Genomic DNA, 23,956 nt, shown 5'->3' on the forward strand with positions numbered 1-23,956 from the left:
AGAAAATGGGTCATATTACTTGGGACGAGTAAGAAATAAAGAAAAAATTACTATTAGTTTTTAGTAATAATTGTAAATAAAATGAGTTGGTAAAATATGAAATAAGAACTATATAAATAAGGACATATGAGACATAACGAGGACAAAGAATGTGAAGATGCTAATATTAGTAATCACTATTCATTTATGTTTTAATGAATACTTATATATGCTTGACATACGTAGAAATAAAGAAGTAGGTTTCAGCTTCATATGGTTCATGCTTGCCATTCTGATGGTAGTAGTAGCAATAAAATTTGTCATTTCAACCAATTCGCCACTATACAAAAACAAAAACTCTTCAATTCTCAAAGATAATATAAAAACTCAAGAATCAGAAAAGCTGGGGAAAATGCATCATCTTAAGCTTAAACCTAATAGAAGTAGAGTACAGACTTCATAATGTAATATTTGGCACACTGACTAAAACATTGTGTTTGCAAGTTCAGATATGTCAGATGCAACCTGATCATACTCTCCCTTCAACTTTTCTTGCTCCTCCTGTCCGATTTCTCCCTTGGCGGGCTTGGTTGACACGAGTACACAGCATGTAGGCCTCTTGGTAGCTCCTGCATTGGCGAGGTCCTGAAACGAGCAGTAAATCATACTCCTTTTATCAGTTCACAATATAACCAACATTTGCATCAACCTAGTTGCTGTAGTTATTGTTTTATGCAATGGTAGGGCAAACCAAGGCCCTAGGACAAACAGGTTCAAAAGAAAAGGAAGTGGTGAAGTGAGAATCAATGCAGATTCAGCTGTGGCAATATATGCAGTAGAGGAGAGGGTCGAGGGGGGAAATTTTCTGCCTTCAAAGTAAACTCAATATGCACAAATGATTTGTTAGGGAGAGTTGAAACAATAACAAGGGAATACATGAGCACCTACATCTTTGGCTAAACAGGCTAAAAATACGATTATGTGGCTACTTATCAAAAGGTAATAACAGGGCAAGCAATCATAAGGAAATGAAGAGAATGCGACTTGCCTCTTTCGATGAAACATAGATATATGGTATATCAGCTTCTTCACACAAGATTGGAACATGAGTGATCACATCAATAGGTGATATGTTCCCTGCGATAACACAAATTCTGCAAGCAAAGAGTAAAGGCCCAGTTTCAAAAACTAAACACAAGAAAAAAAAAACCTAAAACAGGTTACTCAGTAAATCAACCAAACAAACAAATCAGGTTAAATGCATACAAACTTATTCTAGCAATCACTCAACATGATGAACCATGTCAAGGATATTTCAAATTAATTAAGTTCTTCCCACTTTAATACCATAATCGAAAACGAAACAAAGCCAGCTACAAACAAACAGATGCTAAATTCTAAACGATCGACCTTATTCATGTAGCAGCAAAACAAAACTAAAATCGAACACAGCTCACTGAAGCTCATGATTCTATAACATCAAATAAGTTTTTGAGCAGACATTTCTCAAATATACTACATAGCTGTTTAAAAATTAACCAGAAACGAGTATAACCTCCAACAACACATTAGAAACTCCATAAATTAAGGCGCCTTACAAAATAAAAACGTTTATCAAGGGAAACAAGAGGTTGCAATACTAAAAAATCATCCAAATCTAGACAAAATCAAAATACCCTTTGTTCCCGCGGCGAATACTTTTGACGACTTCCTTAACTCCTCTCTTCAAGCACTTGTGTTCCGCAGCTGAAATCACGAACAAAAAACAAGGTTACGGAAACAAAACAATCGAACGGAAGTACAAATGGATAAAAGAGAGTGAACCTCGGCGAACAAGTTTGAGAGCACGTTTGCTCAGCTTTTTGCCGGCGAGTGGCTTGGCAATGGGGGCGAGAGCCAAGAGCTTCTTCTTCTCCCTCTCCTTTTGCGCGGTTTTCTCAACCTCGCTGTCGCTTCCCATCTCTGCGTGTGTTTTGTTTGTGTGGGCGAGCGACGAATTTGGGGTTTAGGGTTCACAGAAGTAGGGTTCTAAGATCAAAGATACTGATATTTAAAACATCTAAAAGGCCCTCCATAATTTCTTTTCGATTTTTTTTTTTTTTGAATTTATGAACTCTCTTTTTTTTCATCTATACTTTAAAAATAGTTTTATATTAATAACACGATAATTAACACTAAAACATTTTCTTTATTGGAAGACTAAAGAGAATATATACATTATAATGTTAATTTAGACGTTAACATGACAAATTGCGAGATCATAGTACAATTTTAAGTTCTTTCCTTGTAAGTCCGTTAACTGAAATTGGGCTCTTTATAAGCCCATATGATGCAACTTTAATTTAAGATATTGACCTCTAATATCACGAAATTTTCAAAAAGTTAAAATTTTTCCCACGAACTTTGAAATTGGCAAATAATATTATGAACTCTACCCCAAGTTTGTTATTTCTCACCAAGAAAAAATTCCGGTAAATAATATCATGACACAGATTTTTTTTTATAATTCGACAACAACTTCGAGAGCTTCAAGTTTTTCAATCTTTTGAGGATAGTTTTTCTTGAAGCATACCCTCCAAAATTGTTCTTCAATCTATTAATATAGCCGAAATTTTTTCTTTGATCGGAAATAACAAACTCGGGATAAAGTTCGTGATATTATTTGCTAATTTCAAAGTTTGTGGGCAAAATCCAACTTTTTGAGAGTTCCATATCTCTTAATTTAATAGGGCACAATTTTGAAGTTTTTCCAGTTTCATGGAGTAGTTTTTTTTTTTCCATAACTTCAGTTCTTGATTAAAAATCCATTCTACAAAAAGACAGCACGAAGCCCCTTTTGTGTGTGTGAGAGAGAGTGAGAGAGATGAAGCATCCATGACCATCAAACTATCAATACGCTTCAAGTCGTGATCATAAACTGAAAAAGTTGTCCTTGACACAAATAATCTAAATGAGCAACTGCTGACCATAATATGCATTACAATTCACAAAAAGATATAATGTGAAGCATTTAAAGAAGTACAAGAGCTTAAGTTTCCTTGGTTGCAGGGGCCTTCTTCGCAGCTTCTGCAGCAGCCTTCTCCGCTTCTATATCAGCAACTATGGCGTCAATTTCAGCTTCTTCAAGTTGGCGAAGTCCCTGCTCTCTAGTCATCACAGCAACTTCAATGTTCTTTCCTCCACTTTCAACCACCTTCAAGCAAGATAATAGAAAAAAAATTCTTAGACATGAAATCAAACAATGCATTTGCAGATGTCAATACTCTACCGAAATAGTACCTAGTTATGAAAAACACCATCACAGAGAATTGAGATGCAGCAACAGAGATCAAAAGATGGAAGAACATATGCAACCAAGGCATGCTACATATTTATACAGAATAACATGCCATGCAATAACATATTCAATTGGTATAACATACAGCACCAGAGATTGGGTCACAGTTGCGAATATCAGACTTTTCACCTAGGATAACTTGGTTTTAGTGTTATGTTCAAAATCTGTTCTGCCCAATTAATTATAAATATACTCTTTCCGTCCCAGAAAGTTTGTCACATTTTTCCATTCCCGTCCGCCCCACAAAATTTTTCACATTTTTCCATTTTTGTCCATCCCACAAACTTAGTCACATTTAACTTTTTACCATTTTTGGTAGTGGACCCCATATTCCACTAACTCATTCTCACTCACATTTTATTATAAAACTAATTTATAAAAGTAAGATCCACTTATTTCAACTCACTTTCCGTTACATTTCTTAAAACCCGTGCCCGGTCAAAGTGTGACAAAATTTATGGATGGATGGAGTAGTAACTAAATGGGGATTTACCTCACACACTACCCATTATTCAAGAATTGATGCATTCATTATAACAGCAGACCTAAATATAGGACATGCATCATGATCGCCTTGCCACACATTGCTGCGGATGCAGGTTGAATCATGGATCTCTTTAAAGATATTATAATTCATAATAGTTCAAAGTAGTGTGGGAAGAATGTCCATGGATCCCTTTAACTAGAACAAATAAGTTACAAGGACAAAGTGACAAAGTCAACTACACAGTACACATTCTTTGTCAAAGAGAATGCTTGGCAGTGAAATAACACAATAGTGATAGAAACAAGTGAAATGGTAAATTTAAGTGTCATTCAATTAAAAAAAAATTTAGATTCATTTAAAATTTACCTCCAATAGAGCACGGATGGCTAACTTCACGGTTTCTTGGCCAGATGTTTCTGTGTAGTTCTTCTCAAGGAACTCTCTGATGGAGTTAGAATTTCTCCCAGTAGCATTGGCTTTCCACGCTGAAAAAGTGCCTGATGGATCTGTCTGATAAAGTGCTGGAGTACCTGTATGTGGATCAAACCCAATGATCAAGGTTGAAAGGCCAAAAGGTCTCACACCACCACTTTGTGTGTACTTTTGTTGAAGACCAGCAATATAGCGAGTTATGTATTCAACAGTTACAGGATCCTCGATTGTAAGCTTATAACTCTGACATTCTATACGTGCCCGATTTATCAAAACACGAGCATCTGCCTTCAAGCCTGCACATGCCAATGCTATGTGATCATCTAAGTTGACAATCTTCCTCACTGACCTGAGAGATACCAAATAAAAGTAGGTATTTAAAGCAAAGAGGCTTCCTAGACCAGCCAAATTTGAAGTACTTGCATTGATTCCCAGTGAAACAGTAAAGAGATATAAACAATTTACAAGTAAAGTTATACAATTCAACAGGTTAATGAAAAAAAAAAACTGGCAGACTCAACAACTTTCATTAGTCTCGCCTTAGCCAGGATAAATCACAGGGAATGATGAGAGAAGAAATGGAAACCGCATTCAGGAATACAACCGATCCTCAAAATACTTTGAACTATACCTTAGAACTGTGACTTACTTATTCTGAATTCTTGAAAGATATAACAAATGAAACTTGAAGGTTACATACATAAATCAGTAATGGTAATACACTACTTTTCAAAATGGCATCCGGTTCAAAGACTTGCATTCTTTTCAAAAACGGTATCCAGCAGCAGCTCTCTGAATCATTTGAGCTATGAGCTATCAGTATTCACTTCATGTTTTCAAAACCAGTTTGCAAAAGGAGTTCTCTAGCATTTTCTTTGCCCACAACAATCCTAACTTGTGAGTTTAAACAATGCAAAAATCCATCTCCTTTTACAAATCAACCCAAGCTTTAAATATCCTTCTTCTCATCCACAGGCAAAATCTTGCCAGAAACGGCAATGAACACAATGAAACTGATAATTGAAGCTATAGACTCAGCAATGAAAGACTAAGCTCAAACCGAAATTTATTTACCCAACACGTATAAACAACACAGGCATATCATCTTTAGGAAAAGATTACAAAAAAACTCAAATGAAAAATCTCATCAAGAAAATAAATTAAACCTCAATAGCAAACCTTAATCCCTAACTAAATCTATAGCACGATACATATAAACCGCAATAAGTTCAGTAGAGAGTGAAAAGACAATATTGCCCGATCTGCAATCATGCGCGTGATAAAGAGGGAGAAATACACCTTGAATCCTGAAGCTTAGGAGTGGACTTCTTCTCGACGGCGAGTACGATAGTGTCGGAGCCGCGAACACCGACGGCGGCGTTACCCTTGCGCACGGCTTCGAGAGCGTACTCGACCTGAAATAGGTGGCCGTCCGGCGAGAAAACGGTAATTGCTCTGTCGTATCGCGCCATATCTCGACAATCTACCGATCCGTCGGAATCTGTTTACGTTAATGCAATTTTGTTGAATTGAAGAGGAGTGGGAATGAAATTGGGAAGTTTAAAAGAGAGAGCTTGGGTGACACGACAATTGAATTATAAAAGTGTTGGATTCAAATCGACTTAAGCCCAAGCTACTCAAATTTCAAGGATAACGATTTTTACACACACAAGGCCCATAAATACCAACTAAATGATTAAAACAACAAATGCCCATGCCATCCCTTTCAAGGTAACTGGTAAGGGAAAAATCCGATTTTGGGTACAAATGTTATGTAAAAGGATTTTTTTTTAAATGGTTAAGAGTAAAGACGATATTCTCAAAGGCGTGTATATGCAGATATTTTTCGTGTTGTTTTAATTCTTGTAAAAGACACCAGCATAGTTGAGGACTTTAGGAAGAACGTATGGAAATATAGTGGAATGTAGGGCCTTTAGCCAAATATAATAAAAGTGAAATGAGACATTTATTGACGGACGAACAAAAAGGAAAAATGCGACATTTATTAACAGACGGAGGGAGTATTTAATTTATTTAGTCTGTGTGAGAGAAGTCCGTATTACAAATGGATGTAGAAATGGAAGTGCGTGATCTTCCTTGTCTCGGAGACAAAGTGGGTTTCCGACTGCAGCGGCACTGATGATAAGCATATGATTAGCATTGGGGTTAGAAATGGAGTAGACAATTAGTTATACGGATTTACAGTCAAACAAATTCAAATCATTTTTTCAAAATTGTAAAAATGACATTAAGTGGAGAATATTCTTTTAAATTTGAGTTTATATTGTGAATGATTGGAATAAAATCACTATTTGAAGTGAAATATATACACGGAGGGATATAATAACATTTATCTACCAAATCCAAAATTATCAATATTGCTTGATCATTGCAACAAAAATAAGACCTTTCACACATGAATCCATTAAAAATAGTACCTGCGCTTACATCACACAGAATTATACCTATAATAAAATCACATGCCTAATCCAAACAGATAATAACATATTTAAGAAAACTCAAGCCCAATCCAAACATATAGCAGTAGCAAATTTATGAAATCTCATGCCTAATCAAAAGAGGCAATTATTTATGAGGAACGAGTAAATAGTAGTAGTAGATCAATAAGTTGAGCGGTTGACGTTGGGATCCATATGATAGACGACCGCAGTGTACTCAAAAACACTACGAACATTAGTAGGGTCTTTATAATAAGTGCTAGTGATGATATAGCCCGTGGCCATCCTAAAGGCACCGGTGCCGGCCACGATGGAAGCCTCCCTTGACTTCACGGCCAAAGGATTCCGGCCGAGAATGCTAAGTGTGCTGCCCTCGAACTTGCCCTTGGTGAACACAAGGTTGATGAGCATGACGAGAGCCGTCTCACGGAGGTCGGCCATCGCCACGGTCCCTTGCATTCGCCCCACCTCCCCGGAGTCTAGCTCGGGCCCGGACGTGACGAGGTTGTCCAGCACCAACACCTTCCCGAACAACGACGGCAGAGTGTTGGATAGTTTGCATTGCGCCACGGTCCAATCGGTGGGGCTGTCGCCGCCGAGGATATCATGGAGGTAGAAATGGAGGCGCGTGATCTTCTTCGTGTCGGAGACAATTTGGGCTTCTGATGATAAGCATATGATTAGCATTAGGGTTAGGGTTACAACGAGCTTCTCCATACTCAACTTTTTCGATTTATTTTAGGGCTTTTGGGATAATGAGATTTCATGCAAAGTAGTGTAGATATATAAAAGCGAGGAGAGATATACTATTGACAATTTCTTTTCTTATGTTAATAAATTATTTTGTGTACGAGTAATTTATAGATGTGTTTAATTCCTTCTCTATATATGAAACATGTGCTAAATTGTAACTCTATCTTATGTCGGTAGCTGTCTCTCTCTCATCGCTAATTATAGTTATTACTACCAATTTACCATTAATTACTCTTCCTCTAATTCTCTTTCTCCCTCCCTCTCTCGCAGCTTCACGGCCAACACCACAACTGATTCCTACCATACCAACGTTCATAAATACCGCAGTGCTATTAACAATGGTAGAACTAAAGCAGTTCCTTTAGAGCCCAATGTCAAGATCTTTGACTCACTCCTAGTTATACTCGCAATTACAATTAATTGCCGTTAATTAGTTTGCAAAATTGTCCTTATCTTAGCATTGCCTAAAGCATTTTTCAAATAGCGTGATGCTAAGCGACCATAATATAGCTAATCTTAAATATTAATATAAATAAAACAGTATATTAACGCTAATACATTGAAATTAGTTCATCTTGCATATAACAAATTCTTTTGGAGTATTATATAGTAGTTTTCTTTTCTTTTATGTATTTTCTTACTGTAAAAATATGATTTGTGGATGTGTTGCATTCTACGTGTAATTAATGGACACCACCCATCATACTTAACTAGTTAACTCGATACCTCATTTTCAAGTAGATAAATTTAATTAGTGTACAACTGCCAGAGGACATATAATGAATTAATATAACTATATATGGGTACTAGTTTTATTTTTTGTATCCTTTTGTCATTTTTTCATTTTAAATGTTACAATTTTTATCCCTCTTTAATATATTATCATTTTTACGTCAAGAAATTTCATTATATGAAAAATGGATTATTTTCTAGTATTACTATTTGAATGACATTTGTATATAAAAATGAATTAAGTACTTTATGGTGTTACTACTCTATCTTTTCACCTTGAAAATCACTCGGTCGGGTTTTTTTCTCTAGAATCCTCCAATTGCATTGTTTTCGTCTTCGAAAAGGCTTCGCGTGAGTATCTTAAACACCCCAATCAGAGTCCGGATGAGAGAGTTATGGCCATTATACGAAAGTCGCACAGTGAGGCGCAAAATGACTCCAAAAGAAACGTTTGGACGGGCGTCGCTTCCGTTCCCTCCTCCCACGAGGCCTTGAGCACCATGCTTAGCTTCCGGTTGTTCCCCACTTGAACACTCTCTTCGGAGGAGCTTAATCCACGGATGAATGTGCTCAAGTTGTCTTGCATCTTCTTTGCTATTCCCCTCGTCATTGGTCGATTGATGTCCTTGGTGGGGTTGATCAAATGATGTGTGACTTATGGATTTGCATCAACTTCTAGTTGTTTTAAAAAAAATTAAAATATATTTATTAGAAACACAAAAGATAAAAATACCAAATGCACTAGAAGAGAATTAAAATGTTTTACAATATCATTGAGATATGATAAAAATAAAATAAAAAATAAAAAAATACTTTACAAGAAAAATTAAATGCATTAGAAATTTTAAAAACGAAGATACTTTATGAGAGAACCAGAGATAATATTAAAAAAAATGATATGGCATAATATCAAGAAATTTTCAAAAAGTAGGGTTTTTCCCACGAACTTTAAAATTGGCAAATAATATCACGAACTTTATCCCGGGTTTGTTTTTTCTATGAATAAAAAAATTTCCCAAATAATATTATGATACGGAATTTTTTTGTAATTTCTCGACAACAATTTTGAGAGCTTCAAGTTTTTCAAACTTTGAAGATAGTTTTTCGTGAAGCACACCCTCCAAAATTGTTATTCAATCTATTAAAATAACATGAATTTTTTCATTCGCGGGAAAAAATAAACCCGGGGTAAAGTTCGTGATATTATTTGCCAATTTTAAAGTTCGTGGGAAAAACCCAACTTTTTGAAAGTTTCATGATATTAGATGTCAATTTTCCTAAATATATATATATATATATATATATATATATATATATAGGGATGTACTAATATGCTAACTAATTTTAAAGTGCTAACGTACATCCAATCACGTGCTGCCACGTGGCACAAAAAATGCAATATTATATACAGAAAAATGCAATATGCATTTGTAAAAGTTATAATTGAATTTCGACAGATTGCATTTTTGTTATATGCAGATTGCATTTTTTATTGTTGAGTTTTGCATTTTCGATATTGACTGTTTAATTTGCATTTTATATCTATACGGATTGCATTTATATATGTGAAAATGCAAAACTTAACAAAATAAAATGCAATTTATGTGAAAATGCAAAACTTAACAATAAAAAATGCAATTTTCCTATAACTAAAATGCAATCTGCGGAAATGCATGAACAACTTCACAAATGTGTATTGCATTTTTATATATACAATATTGCATTTTTCGTGCCACATGGCAGCACGTGGTTGGATGTACGTTAGCACTCTAATTAAGGATGCGCCTAGTGCTCCCCTATATATATATATATATATATATATAGGGATGTATTCAAATACTTTTCATATCTTTTGTCCTTTTTCCTTCTTAATCCTAGCCCCACGATTTTGTCATCTGACGGTTAGATTAATGCCACGTGTCATTTAATAATGCACATTTTCATTCTAATAATGCACAACGGCTAATAATGCAACATTATAGACTAATAATGCACATTTTCATTCTAATAATGCACAACGGCTAATAATGCAACATTATAGACTAATAATGCATTGATCACAACCATCCAATTCAAGGATCCAAGGGCTGAGATTAAGAAGGAAATAGGACACTTAGGGTGCAAATATATATATATATATATATATATATATATTTTATAAGAAAAAAATGAAAAAATTATATTTTTGAAATGCATTAGTAGTATATACATAAAATAAATAATAGTGGTATTAAAGAGAACGGAATTTTCTAAAGGTAAAAAAAATTATACTATCAACATAATATTGAAAAGGTAAAAAAGTAACTGTATTCAAACAGCAGAAAAGACTATCATACGATGCATACCCCTTTATTCTGGTGTAAATTCGCCACTGCTGATACCTCATATTCAGAAAGATAGATGAACAATCCAATTGCTATAGCAAACATAATGTAGTAATATAGGAGTAGATTATAGTACTACTAATATTTGTATCCTTTGTGATTTTTTCATTATGACTCGTATTTTCATTTCTTTTCAATTTAGAACTAGTTCGAATATCTAACTTTCTAATTTCCTTTCCGTATCGTAGCTCAATGTCAAGATCTTTTCGCTTATATACGTAACACCCCAACTTTTATGTCTTCTTGGACATCGATTACATAGCCGAATTTTTTTCTTATTTTTATTTGTCAAGGACCCAAGTTCATCCACGTTTTAGATTCCCGAATACAAATATTCAAAATGACAAAGAATGTCAAGTTTTCTCAAAAGATTCAAGAACGTATATGTTTATTGAATTTCGAGTAAATGAAATGTCGCGGATCACATATCAGCGCATAGTTACACCAAATGAACTAGGGCCGATTTATCTATACATCTATACATATATAAAAGACGAGTTTTGGCCTTGATTTGAATATCTACGAATTCTGGGTATGAATTTGAATTTTTATAAATTTTAACCTCACTATATAATTCAAGCATAATAAGCATATAATTCAAACATAATAAGTTACAACCGTTACAATTTTATTAATATATCAAAACTAATAATAATTCATAGTAGTAATAAGTTGACACCAATATTAACAATTTTATAGTATTAAATTTTCAATCTTTAATGCATGAGAAAGTGGGTTGGCAAATTCATCATTATGAATATAAAAATTTAAAGTTTTTGGCTGTTACAAGAAGTGGAGGAAGGTGCATTCTATTTTCCATTATTATCATTATATTGTCATTTATGTTCTTTTCATGAATCAAAGTTATAACCATTATATATATGTGTGTATGCCTCGGGAGGTTTGAGAAAAGGCACCAAACAAAGAAAAAGAGTATTGTATTGTGACATTTTTAGCGAAGACCTTCATTTTGAAGGAATTATCTATTTATCCATCCAATATGTACTACTTTTTTGCTTTTCTTAATTCGCGTATCGTTTTATGCATTTCTATATTTTGATTATTATGTTATTATACCATTATATGTATTGCTGCTGATGATTTTTGAATTTTTGGTATTTTTTTTAATATTTTATAGATTATTTTGATGATATATATTCGAGGACTCATCAAAGAATCATTAATAATGGTTATGGAAAGGCCAAATAAAGGTATTTCCTATTAATTATTTTTCAGTGTTTAGACCCAATAGTAATAATAATTGGTTTCTTGATCTATTCATTTACTAATTGGTTTCTCGATCTGTTCATTTACTAATTGGTTTCTCGATTATTTATTATTTTTTTGCTATCGGTAATTCGTCCATCACTCTATGCAATTTTATATTTTGGTTAGCATGTTATCATATTATATTTGTTGTTGATGATGTTGATCTTTAGGTATCTTTTAATATATATTTATGGATTATTTTGATGACATATATTCATAATTTTATCCCATAACCGTGGTTAATGATTATAAAAAGGGCCAAAATAAAGGTATTTGTTCTATTTAGACCAATAGTAGTAATAATTGGTCTTATAAACAAAATCTCCAAATAGATTTATTACAATTGTAATGAAATAAAGCTTCAATTTTTTCCCTACATTTTAATTTCAATCTATCATTATAAAGATGCATACAAAATTCTCAAAAATATTAACAGGGCAGAATCTTCCTTTGATTTGAATAAATTTTTAAAATGCTTAAAAAGAGTTTTTTTTTTTAATGTGAAAATACTAAAATTTAGCATATATAAAAATCATATTTTGAGTTTAAATGTCCCACCATTGTTATAATTGAATTTACTAATTTAATCAAATTTGTTGTGAAATACTCCCTCCGTCTCACTTTAAGAGTCCCGGTTGAGTTCGGCACGAGTTTTAAGAAATACAAAGGAAAATTGGTGAAAAAGTATAGTGGAATGTGGGTCCTACTTTTATATATTACTTTTATTTATGCATATTTGATATGAACATAAAAGATTGTTACAAATTAAGAAACGATTAGTTAAGAATTAAGATCGCGGTCAAGCGAAGCGACCGCGATGAATCAAATTAACTAAATCGAAAACGAATAAATGAACGCAAGGGTTTAAAACCTAGATGTGTTCAAGTACCGAGCTGCCTTCGTCAGGATCTGAGATCCAGATCTGGTGAGAAAAAGGCGGCGGCGGCTTCGGCCGGTCGGAGGTGTCAGCGGGCAGCAGCTCCGGCAGCGACTGCATCGTCTTCGGACAGCAGCGCCGGGCAGCGGCTGCACAAAGCCGAGTAACAGCAGCTCCGTTGGACAGTGGCAGCCCTGACTTCGGTTGGGGCAGCAGCTGCCGTGTTCCAGGCGACGGAGGGCGACGGCGGAGGAGCTGAGCTCGTTGGACAGCGGCCGGCAGAGAGAATCCCTCAAGAGTGAACGCAGCAGTTGCTGCTGAAGGAGACAGCAGTCGTGGATTTATGTTGATCCAGCTACGGCAGCGGTATCTTCAGGAAATCAGTGGCGGAGAACAGCTCCGATCCAGTGGGAGCAACTGCCGGCAGCCGTGCAAACGAGCGCAGAAGCGGTGGTCAGCGGCAGCAGCGCCGACGCTGCAGTGGCAGCAGCGCCAGCAGACGCGAGAGGCGGCGGAGGTCAGACGTGGCAGCAGCATCTGCTGCAAGGCCCAGTGGCGGGCTAAACCCTAATTAGGGTTTTGGTCGCGTCGTCTCGTTCTTTGTTTTCGTATTTTCGTTTCTTAACACACAAGTAATTTATAATTGTGGTTTAAAATCCTAAACCTAGAATAATTAAATATCTTGTGGGAATTAGAATGATTTTGCAATTAAATCAAGATTCTAATTTAAAAGAGAATAATTGCCATCTTTAAATATTGCCAATTGAATAATTAGTCAAATAATTGATTTAAATTGTTAATTAGTTGATTTTGGTGGATTGTTTCCATCTAGATAATATCATGGTAATTAACATAAGGAAATTCAATATTTGTTTAATCTAATTTTTGGCTCTTCCATAATGGATGGAATTTTTAAAGAATATTCTCACTATATGCTTTCATGTTTTATTTTAAGGTTTAATTAAAAATTGTCTTTATTTTATTTTGTGTGTTATGGAATTATTTCCTAGAAATATACCTTGGTAAGAGACATAAGCACTCCCTTATTTCTCCCTAACTCCTGCCTTACATGGTATACATCAGCATCACATTTTATCCCCAGTTTTTAGCCAACTGCTACATTGGTTTCTCCGCTTATTTCTCCCTTATTTCTCCCTAACTCAACATTTCATTTTTACATCATTATTTTTTATATTATTTAATTTTCCCTACAAATGTATTTAATAAATAGACTAATAATGAACAATTCATCGTTGTATTAATCATTGGAAAATATAATACAACGAGAAAAAAAAAACTACAAATAAAAACCGCAAATAAACAAAGATTTAAAAAAAAAAAAACTAAGACGGAGGGGCCGGAGGGGCGTCGGGCTCGAGGCCCATCCTAAGCTGCAGGCCTTGGATGCATTTCCAGAGGGCCGCCTTTTCTTCAGGGGTCCCGCCGCCGGTGAAGTACAGCGTGTACATCTGCGTCAGATTGGCGACATTGCTCGAATAAGTGGCTTTTTCTAAGTCGATGTGGGGTTCCGAACCGACTTCCGACGTTGTGCCCTTCCCCTTCCGCCTCCCCTTCGCCTTCTTCGCTCCCTCCGGGCGCTCGTGCGGACCATCCCCACTCAAGTCGATGTGGGTCGCGCTCCCCTCGCTCTCCGAAACGCTAAGTCGCGAGCGCACCGATTTCCCGTGCAGCGCGGCGTGCATTCCCGTCCGGAATTTGGGGAGATCCTTCAGCTTATCGTAGATGTTCCAATACTTGAACCCCTTCGACAAGTACTTGCCACAATACCTCTGCATGGCCTCATCTCGGACCATATGCTCGTTCTGGCCACTGGGCATGTCCGCCAACAAGTTAGAATAAATACCGTTGAAGTGGCCGCAGTCCCTCATGAGGCGCTCCCAATGCCGACGGATCGCCTCGCTGCCATGGTCCTTCATTGAGGCAGTCTTGTGGCTCCTGTACTTCGCGGCAACCCGCTCCCAGAATATGATCTCAGTCTGGTAGTTGCTGCGCTCCGCGTTCTGTGACGTGTCCGCCCAGCAGGTGGCTATCAGCTCGGACTCTTGCAGAGTGTAAGTAGTCCTTACCCGCTTCGGCCTCTCATCGGAACCCGTATCAGTCGCAGGCGGCTCGGTGGGCGTTTCTTCCACCTCGAAGTCCTCCGCGCTCAGTGTCGCGGCCTGAGATTCTTGGTCGCCTGGGGTTGATCCGGGGGTGTCGAACTGGGGCCGATACACATCGTCGGCTGGAGAGGGCATTCTGCCGGCATAGTTGAAGTACGGAGAAAGTCTCCGCGCCGGAGGAGTCTGCAAAGGAGACGGACCCGCGTATGGAAGTTGGCCGGGAGGAGAACCCATCGCCAACAACGAGTGCATCCACTGCTCGTTTGCTTCATCCATGTTGGGAATTTGTGAACTCGACTCTTTCCCCTTACCCTTACCCTTACCCGAGCGGGAATTTTTCTTCCAAAAGCTCATAATTTGATGAAGATTGAAGATTGGGAGAAGAGATTGAAAATGGAGAGAATGAAGATTGTGGGTGATGAATGGAGGAAGTGGAGGAAATATTTATAGGGGTGGGATGTAAAAATAGCCGTTGGGCCGAAAAAAAAAAAAAAATTTAAATATCGCCGATTTATCGCCGAGCGTCGCCCACAATGGCCGGCGATCGCTCGGCGATAATCCGGCGATAAAACGCCGGTTGGCGAAAAAACGGTAACATTATCGCCGAATTATCGCCGTTTTCACCACAACGGCCGGAGACATAAGTCCGGCGATTGTTCGGCGATTTAACCTTAAAATTTTCGAAAATTACAGTATTAATAATAAGATGGATTTTAATTGGAATTTATTTCCTAGTTTGAATTTTGTCTTTAATATGATGTAGATGAATTTTATTTCATCTAGATAACATCAGATTAATTAAAGAAGTGAAAAATTCATTTGGCATTAACATGCTACTAAAATCCTATATTATTAAAGTTTGAAATGATTAATAGGATTTTAATTGGAATTCAATTCCTAGTTTAATTTGAATTTTATCTTTAATTTTGATGAAGGTGAATTTGTTTCATCTAGATAACATTGAATTGTTTTAAAGATGTGAGAAATTCATAGAGCATTAATTTTGCTATTAAAATCCTTAATTATTTATTTAAGTTGAATTTTGTCTTTAATTTTGATGAAGGTGAATTTTATTTCATCTAGAAAACATCATTTTGAATTAAAGATGTAATAAGATTCTTCTTGTCATGTGATTTTATGAAAGCTATGAGAAATTTAGTTCTCGAATTTAATTGGTTTGTTTTAAATGGATTTAGTCTTAATTGGATAAATGCGGATTTATATATCCAAGTGGGCATTTAAAATTAAGACTTAGCTAATCTTTTATGATATACACCTAGACATTAATTTTAGGATAGAGATGGATTAATTCTATCTAAGTAAATCCTAATAGTATTAAAAGGTAATTCTAATAATCAAGATACATTATTTTAACTAATAATGTATGATTGTTTAAGATTGGACTTAATGTCTAGATAATCTTGTTTATGTGAAGATAGAATTTTAATTCTATCTATTTATTTTAGATGCTTAATTAAATGATCAAGTTTCATCATTATATTTATGTGAACCTTTTGTAAATATGTTTTACATGTTTTATTGATGAAAGATGGGTATTTAATTTGAGTTATGTTTTTATTTGTTAAAAACTAGTTTGACTCGTGCATCGCTTATGTGCTTGTTGCTTTTCATGCATAGCTAGTACATGTTTAATTATACTTTGAATGTGGATATCTGCCTTATCTGCTTAAGTGATAATTAAACTATTAAAACCACCAACAAGAAAATATGAAGCGATAATTACAACACGTTTGTATATGGCCTCCATAAAATTGGTCTTAGTGCAAAAGTAGTGACCGACTGCCTTTACGTATAAACACAATGCCCTGTAAGTTTGGATCTCTTTCTAGATAAAGACATAAAATCGTTTTTCAAGAATATCGCGACTGTCTTTTAATGTGAGCAATATTGCTATGAAATTATAAGGATTGTATTTTAATAATGTTTAGAGGGAGCTATAGGAGGAGGTGCTTGTCCGGTTCGACCTTTCTCTAGAGGAGTTCACGCACAGGTAAAGAATCCTTAGTGCTTAATTTTATGGTTATACGCTTTTAGCATTGTTAGTCAGCCATGCCATTCTTATGGTCTCTGGACTATCTGTCGACATTGTGGCCAATAAAAATAATGGATTTCTTGCATGAATATGACACGGCTTCCTAGTAGAAGAACGTTTGTGCTTGATTTTGTGGATGTAAAATTGATGAATTGTTTTGTGGTTATTTGCAATTCTTTTTTAAATTTTACATGTTTATATTATTGGTGTTTATTCTCCAACAAAAATGGTTTTCCACTTTGGGGAAATTTATAAACGATCCTTAAATCAAAGGAACGCATTCCGATTCTTATTTGGGTTGGGAAAAAGATTACATTAATCCTTTTACTAGCGATTTGAGGTTAGGTCTCACTAGGATCGCCCTCCCGCTTTTTTACAATCAGACAAGGAAAATGATGCTTTTATCGAGGGATACCCAGTGGTCATGCCCAAAAAAGTTTTTTTGGCCCTTGGGCAATGCTCTTTTGGGGGATTGGGCAAGCCCCCAGTCAGATTGAAGAAACTAAATTAAAAAAAGGTTTTTTAAAATGTCCACCAAGTGTCTCATGAGATCGGGGGTGAACATTTTGGAGGGGAACGGTCTTGAAGGAGAACTAAAAAATTAACGACTATGTCGTGGAAATGGTTGAGGTTTTGATAGGGCCCCGGAGGGCCCGGGGGGAAAAAGGGCCCAAAACCCCAACTCCATGATTCTCGACTGACTTCCAAAGAGTTATAAAAAGTTAAGAAAGAGATAATGGGCATGTTTTGGCCAACATTTTCCCTTTTAGTACTCTCTAGCAAGCTCATTGAGGCACAAGCCGATAAGGAAAGAAAAGGGGGGGAACCCAAAAACCCACGACCCAAGACGCAAGTCCGAATGGGGTAGAGTTTGAGCCAAAACCAAGGGTTGGGGGGAAAAACATGATTCCAATCTAGCTATGAAATTTATGTTTTGAACAATGAAAGTCTTATTTTGCATTTAGGGTTTTTGGCTTTTTAAACCAAAATTTTCCCCCGGGTTGGGTTTTTTCCCCAGAACTAGAGTTTTTTTAAAAAACCACAACTTTTATTTCGTTGGGGATTTTCCCAACCCAACCCAAAAAAGATAATTCAAAATGTTAAAGTTGTGTTTTGTTTATTCAAAAGTTGTCATTTGTTATGTAATAATTGGGGACGGTGTATTTTGTCCAAATATTTCCCAAGTAATCAATTTAGTGACAAAAAAAGATTAAAATTGAATGTAGACAACCCGGTTTGGGCGGGGCCCCGCGGGGAAAACCTTAACAAATGAAAGTTCGGGGTTTTTAAAAAACAAATCTCATAGTTCATGGGAAAAACCAAAATTGGGAAAGATTTTTTTTTAAAAAAAGCCAAAAACCCGTATTTATTTACATTTTAAATTTTTGGGGTTTTTTGATTTTTAAAAATGTACATTGTTTAGTTTTGATATCATATGGGATTATTGATGTGGAATTTTATTCCTAGTTTATCAATTATGTTTTTGGATTATCAATTCATTTTATAATGTTTTCATTATTAGATAAATGAAGTTTTATCATCCAATTATTTATGACATCAAATGTAAATGGTTAATATCAAAATTGTTTATTTTGTGGTTAAATTTGTTGATTTAATTATTAAGAAGTTTTCTTCTAGAAATATTGGTTATTAAGTTTCTTTTTAAACCTTAAGTTCCCTTTAACCATTATTTTGTCGAGAGTCAATAAAAATTTATGTTGAAATGGGTTCAATACAAAATAAAATGATCTTATGATCCCTTTGTTCAAATAAAGGGTAAAAAAAGATAATCACAATAAGATTACAAAAAATGAGTAAATTAATTCAAAAGGACAAGATAAGTATTTATTATAAATACTAGAAATTCTTGTATAGTAAATATAGTGTGCACATTAAATTTATTCTAAAAGTTCCAAGCCAAGAGTTAACTATTTAATAGTTGATATTTTATTTATTTTGTTGGAAAGTTTATAATTTAAATAGTGGGGGCTTTTTTTAATGAAAAGATTAAATTCTAAGTTTTTTAATAAGAGCTTCATAGCCTGTTTTTTTTAAACTAGGGTGAATTTAACTCCAAATTTTAAATTTAAATTTTTTTTAATAAAACTTCCCCAAAGGTCTCCCCTTTTTTCTCCCTAATCCCCCCCACATCCCACATCCACCAAAATTTATCCCGCTTTTTTCCAACTTTTGCCAACCCGTCCAATGATTTCTCCCCTTTTTTCTCCCTTTTTTCCCTAACTCAACATTTCATTTTTTCATCAAAATTTTTAATATTATTTAATTTTCCCCCACAAATGTGTTTAATAAATAAATTTATAAATGAAAAATTGCCGGGATTAATCATTGGAAAATATAATCAACGAAAAAAAAACTACAAATAAAAACCATAAAAAACAAGGTTTTAAAAAAACTAAGAAGGAGATGTCCGGCGTAGGCCCATCTTGATCTTCATATTTTGGATGGTGCCCCGGAGGGACCGCTTTTTCTCGGGGTTCCGCCCGGTGAAGTACAGGTAAAACTGCCCCGAGTGGCGGCATTGGAAGAAACGGTCGTTGTAGAACGGATTCCCGACTGGGCATCTGACGATGTCCCCTTTCCCCCTTCCGCCTCCCCTTCGCCTTCTTCGCTCCCACGGCGCTCGTCGACCATCCTCGACAAGTCGATGGGGATCGCGCGCCCTCACTCTCCACACCGCTAAGTCGCGAGCGCACCGTTTTCCCCGTGCGCGCGCAGTGCATCCTCGCCCGGAATTGGGGAGATCCTTCATGCCTCTAGATGTTCCAATACTTGAAGCCCTTCGTCAAGTACTTGCCACTATACCTCGCATGGCCTCATCTCGACCATGTGCTCGTTCGGCCACTCGCGTTCGTCATCAAGTTAGAGTATATACCGTTGAAGTGGCCGCAGCCCTCATGAGGCGCTCCAAATGCCGTGGATTGCCTCGCCGCATGGTCCTTCATCGAGGCAGCTTGTTGGTCTTGTACTTCTCCGCAATCCGCTCCCGAAAATGAGCTCGGCCTCGTAGTTGCCGCGCCCGAGTCTTGCGTCGTGTCCGCCCAGCAGCTGGCTATAAGCTCCGGGCTCCGGCAAGTGTGTAGTTCCTGCCCGCTTTGGGTTCATCGAGCCGTATGCGCAGCCGCCCACTCGAACGGCGCCTTCCCTTCCCCGCTCCCGGAAGGCGGGTCCGGGCGTTTCTTCCACCTCGTAGTCGCCATGCGAGTGTCGGATCTTGTGTCGCCGGGGCCTGAGACCCTTTGCGTCTGAGGGGGCTCCGGGTGCGAACAACGAGGGACATCTGGGGCGATACACATCGGGGGGGGAAAGAGGCTCCGAGGGCGCGAAGTACGGGAAAGTTGGCAGGGAGGAGTCGAAAGGGGGTGGCCCCAAATGGAAGGGGGCCGGGGGGAGAACCCATCGACAAAAACCCCACCCATCGATTTGCTTCATAAAAGGGTTGGGATTTTGGGAACTCGATTTCGCTTTACCTTTTCGAGATTTTTCCTTTTTAACTCATAATTTTGAAGATTGAATGAAAGATTGAGAAAATGAGATTAAAAATTGGGGAAATGAAGATTGTGGTGATGAATGGAGGAGGAGGAGGAATTATTATGGGGAAAAAAAAAAATTGGGGAAATTTTTTATTTTTAAAAGGGGGAGCTAAATTTTGTCTCATAGAATATTCATAAATGGAATTAAGGTTATGTTTGATAGAAAAGGGTTCACCCCCTAGAATGAAAAAAGGGATGAATTGAAATTTTTTAACACTCTAATAAATTAAAAGACATTTCCAAGTTAGTATTAAAATTAGAATTGTTTTTGGATTTAAAGAAAGTTTTTTAAAGATCACAACAAATGGTTAAAAAAGAACTTTTGGGAATTTTAAAATTATAAAAAAAAGAATGCAATTTGGTTTTATTTTGTTAAGGACTTTTCAATTAGTCATTGTGATATATTGTGTTATACATAAATTTACACCCGTTATATACAAGATAATCCCGGTTAGGTTGGTATTATATAATTAAATTTTTGGGAATCATATTGAATGATTAAAACTTTAATATATTGCTATAAGTATTCTACTTTAATTATAGAAATTGAAGGGTCAAAATAATGGATTTTGATAGAGGAATATGTATAAGTGCACTTGGAAAACCATAAAATTATTCCTGGATCAAAGGGTAGAAATATTTTGGTCAAATTTCGGTCCCTTAGCAAAAAAGGTTATAGATTACAATTATTTTGTTTTTTGTACTCTAGAAAACATTGGGAGATTTTTAAAGAATTATAGTTTTATACATAGGGCCAAACCCTTTTGGATATAAGGGGGGATAATTTTGTGAATGTGTAGACAAGGCCAATAAAGAAGGTATCTGAAAGCATTTTTAGTATAAGTGGGGGTTTTTTTATACTAAAAGATTTGACGTAAGCCTTTTCGAAATTTTTATGTATACAGAAAGCCCCTCCACTTTGGGACCTAATTATGAGAATTAAAAAATAAAAAAATGGTTTAATTGAAATATGATAAACAAGTTAAGGGTTTTTACTAAAAAGGGCAAGAGGAAAAGATGAATCCGAGTTTTCCAAAGGGGGGCTTTTTGGCCGACAAAGAAGAAAAAAGTATTCACAAATTTAGATGGGTTTGGCTACCCATTGGTTTCGGTGTTTGTGATAACTCTTTACCTAAGCAGTTATTGTGTGGTAAAACAGAAAGGATCCAAAATGAAATGTATTCTTTATTTTAAAAAGGGTAAGATAATCTTCGGGTAACATGGTGGGGTCTCATTCACTATCCGGAATGGAGTAAATAATTCCTGGGGGAAAAGACTTCAAAACTTCTTTTAAAACTTCCTCCCTCATTTGGGTTCCCCCGCGGACCCCTATGAGCCCTTGTACCTTTTCCCCATCGATAGGGTATGAAAAGGTGGGACAAATTTCCTCTGGTCAGAGAGTCCATCCATGGCTTTCTTTTTCCCTTTTGATTACCCCCCAAAACTCACTCTCGGCCTCGTCAAGTGGTATTTATTATCACGGGAAGGTTTCATCTTCCCCGGGTAGGCTCTTAAGCCCCGAGCAATTTCTTTAACTCGTTTTGGGGTGATGGATTCTCGGGGTTTTCTCCATGATCTTTTTTGTCTTTTCCCCCCAATTCGGGCCCCTGTGGGCCTTTTGAAAAAAAAGTCGATTCGAATGATAGGGTTGGGGGAAATCCCTGATCGCCCTTGATCTTTCGTCGTCTTCCCCGAGTCAATGGGTTTCACACCCCCCCTCTCCTTGTCAATAGAGGACTCCCGAATTGTTGAATTTTTGCATTAACTCACTCAAGATTTTCCCTGAGGGGGGGTTAAATAACATCGATAACTCAAATTTTCAACACCCGGGGGTTTTTTTCTTAGCTTCATCAATGCAAAAGGGTTTATTTCTCCACATAAGTGGGGCAATGGTTCCATAAAAAATCAATTATACTTAGGGGCAAAAGGTTTTTTCCCAAAAAGCACTCCACTAGACCCCGTTTCATTCTCCTCTTTTTATCACATGAAAATCGATGGGGCAAAATCACGCACCTTTACTATAAATTTTCCCGCACCCCCCTGGGGTAAATGCACAATGAACTCCTTGGTGAATTTGCTAAAGGTAGGCAACTTCAGAGCCTGTAGGAACGACAAGTTGATTTCCAACTTACCAAAAATCTCCATGAATTCTTCGGTGTCATCGTTCTCCTCCGTTGCATCATTTGGGCCTCTTTTGAATGCTGCATAGCTTGTTGAACTCATTTAGGAACTCATATGGACATTAATTCCTCTGTCCAAAAAATGGGGGGAAGCCCCACGTTGCTTGATGTCGATGGCCCTCGACATTGATTCGAGCAACATGGCGGGCTCCCGTCTAGATGCGCGGTGAGGACCGATCTCCATCGGGATCCCGGGGTTTTCCATATCCCCGCTTCTTCCTCTTTCCCAGTACTTTGCGATGACCCATCCCTTTTCCCCGACAATTTCGCCCCCGCCTCTCGAGCCAAACGGGGAAAGGATTCCCGGTTTTTAGTCCGTCGGTGGTGACTGGATAAGACTCCCCTTTAAAACCCCCCCGGAAGTGATCGTCCCGCCCGGATTTCTCGGTTTCCCCAATCGGGGCCCCGTCATAACGAAAGACAAACAAATAAAAGGAAATTAAAACTATACACACCAAATCTCTAAACACGTAAACAAACTACACCATCCACCCCCGCAGGGGCGTTTATTTGTCGGATGTAAGCGTGAGTGTAGTGCAAAATAAAATCAGACTTCTCAGACCCGAGAGCCCGCTAGACCCAGGGCCCAAAGCAAAGAACCCTTGAAACCTCAGTCGTTGGTGCACACAATCTTACCCCCCCTTGCCTTTCAAAACCCTCAACCCATTGCACTAAAAAGATTAGTATAAGGAAGTAGGGATCGAATCACACAGAGATGGAGGTGTAAGTAAACGTCGGGGAGATTTGAAACTTTTTTTTCTGCCCCCTTTTTTGGGGTTGGGTTTTAAACACTGGCGAAAATGAAATGCTCCCCTTTATAGACCAGGCAAGAAAAACAAAAACATGCATGACGTAAAATAAGTCGTATCCAAAAACACTCGGGCGAAAAAACCCAGACCCGGTAAATGCTTCCCAAAACAACGGGGAGGAAAAATAAATGTGGGGACCATGACTTAACCAAAACTGCAATTAACCCGCTAAAGGAACAACAATACCATCTTCTCAAAAAGTTGATGGAAATCGGAAATCGAGCAAAAATGAAGCGAAAAGGAGCAAGCTAAATTAACCCTTACAACGTTACTGGCGAAGCAAAACTTTTCCCGACGAGGTAAATGAGAAATAATAGATTAAACATCAAAACCATGAGATATGAACAGATCAAAACTGGGCCCCTTCTCCCTCGGATCAAGCTTCCCACACAAAACCACGGCAATCCCCCTTTCCCTTTTCATCAAATCCCGATTAAAAAATAAACTCGATCTCCACACAATTCAACTCCAAACCCCAGATAAACCCCAAAAACATCCAAAGTAAAAAAGAAATTAAAGCGCTAACATGAA

General features: G+C 37.0%; 3 protein-coding genes across 3 annotated transcripts; all 3 read right to left on the bottom strand.

Moving 5' to 3' along the window:
* Positions 1-383: 383 nt before the first annotated feature.
* Positions 384-2,014, bottom strand: LOC125204980 (H/ACA ribonucleoprotein complex subunit 2-like protein). The gene is made up of 4 exons (XM_048103763.1): positions 1,804-2,014; positions 1,656-1,725; positions 1,028-1,133; positions 384-624 (listed from the first exon to the last, which is right to left on the bottom strand). Exons 1-4 carry the CDS (start codon positions 1,937-1,939, stop codon positions 463-465), a joined length of 474 nt encoding a protein of 157 aa, XP_047959720.1. The 5' UTR covers positions 1,940-2,014; the 3' UTR covers positions 384-462.
* Positions 2,015-2,854: 840 nt separating this feature from the next.
* Positions 2,855-5,830, bottom strand: LOC125202300 (proteasome subunit alpha type-7). Its single transcript, XM_048100679.1, has 3 exons — positions 5,535-5,830; positions 4,170-4,584; positions 2,855-3,172 (listed from the first exon to the last, which is right to left on the bottom strand). Exons 1-3 carry the CDS (start codon positions 5,705-5,707, stop codon positions 3,008-3,010), a joined length of 753 nt encoding a protein of 250 aa, XP_047956636.1. The 5' UTR covers positions 5,708-5,830; the 3' UTR covers positions 2,855-3,007.
* Positions 5,831-6,624: 794 nt separating this feature from the next.
* On the bottom strand, positions 6,625-7,510 carry LOC125222934 (dirigent protein 11-like). Its single transcript, XM_048125874.1, has one exon. It carries the CDS (start codon positions 7,409-7,411, stop codon positions 6,857-6,859), a length of 555 nt encoding a protein of 184 aa, XP_047981831.1. The 5' UTR covers positions 7,412-7,510; the 3' UTR covers positions 6,625-6,856.
* Between the last annotated feature and the right edge of the window lie 16,446 nt (positions 7,511-23,956).

This window comes from Salvia hispanica, chromosome 1 (genome assembly GCF_023119035.1).
Source record: "Salvia hispanica cultivar TCC Black 2014 chromosome 1, UniMelb_Shisp_WGS_1.0, whole genome shotgun sequence".
Lineage (NCBI taxonomy): Eukaryota > Viridiplantae > Streptophyta > Magnoliopsida > Lamiales > Lamiaceae > Salvia > Salvia hispanica.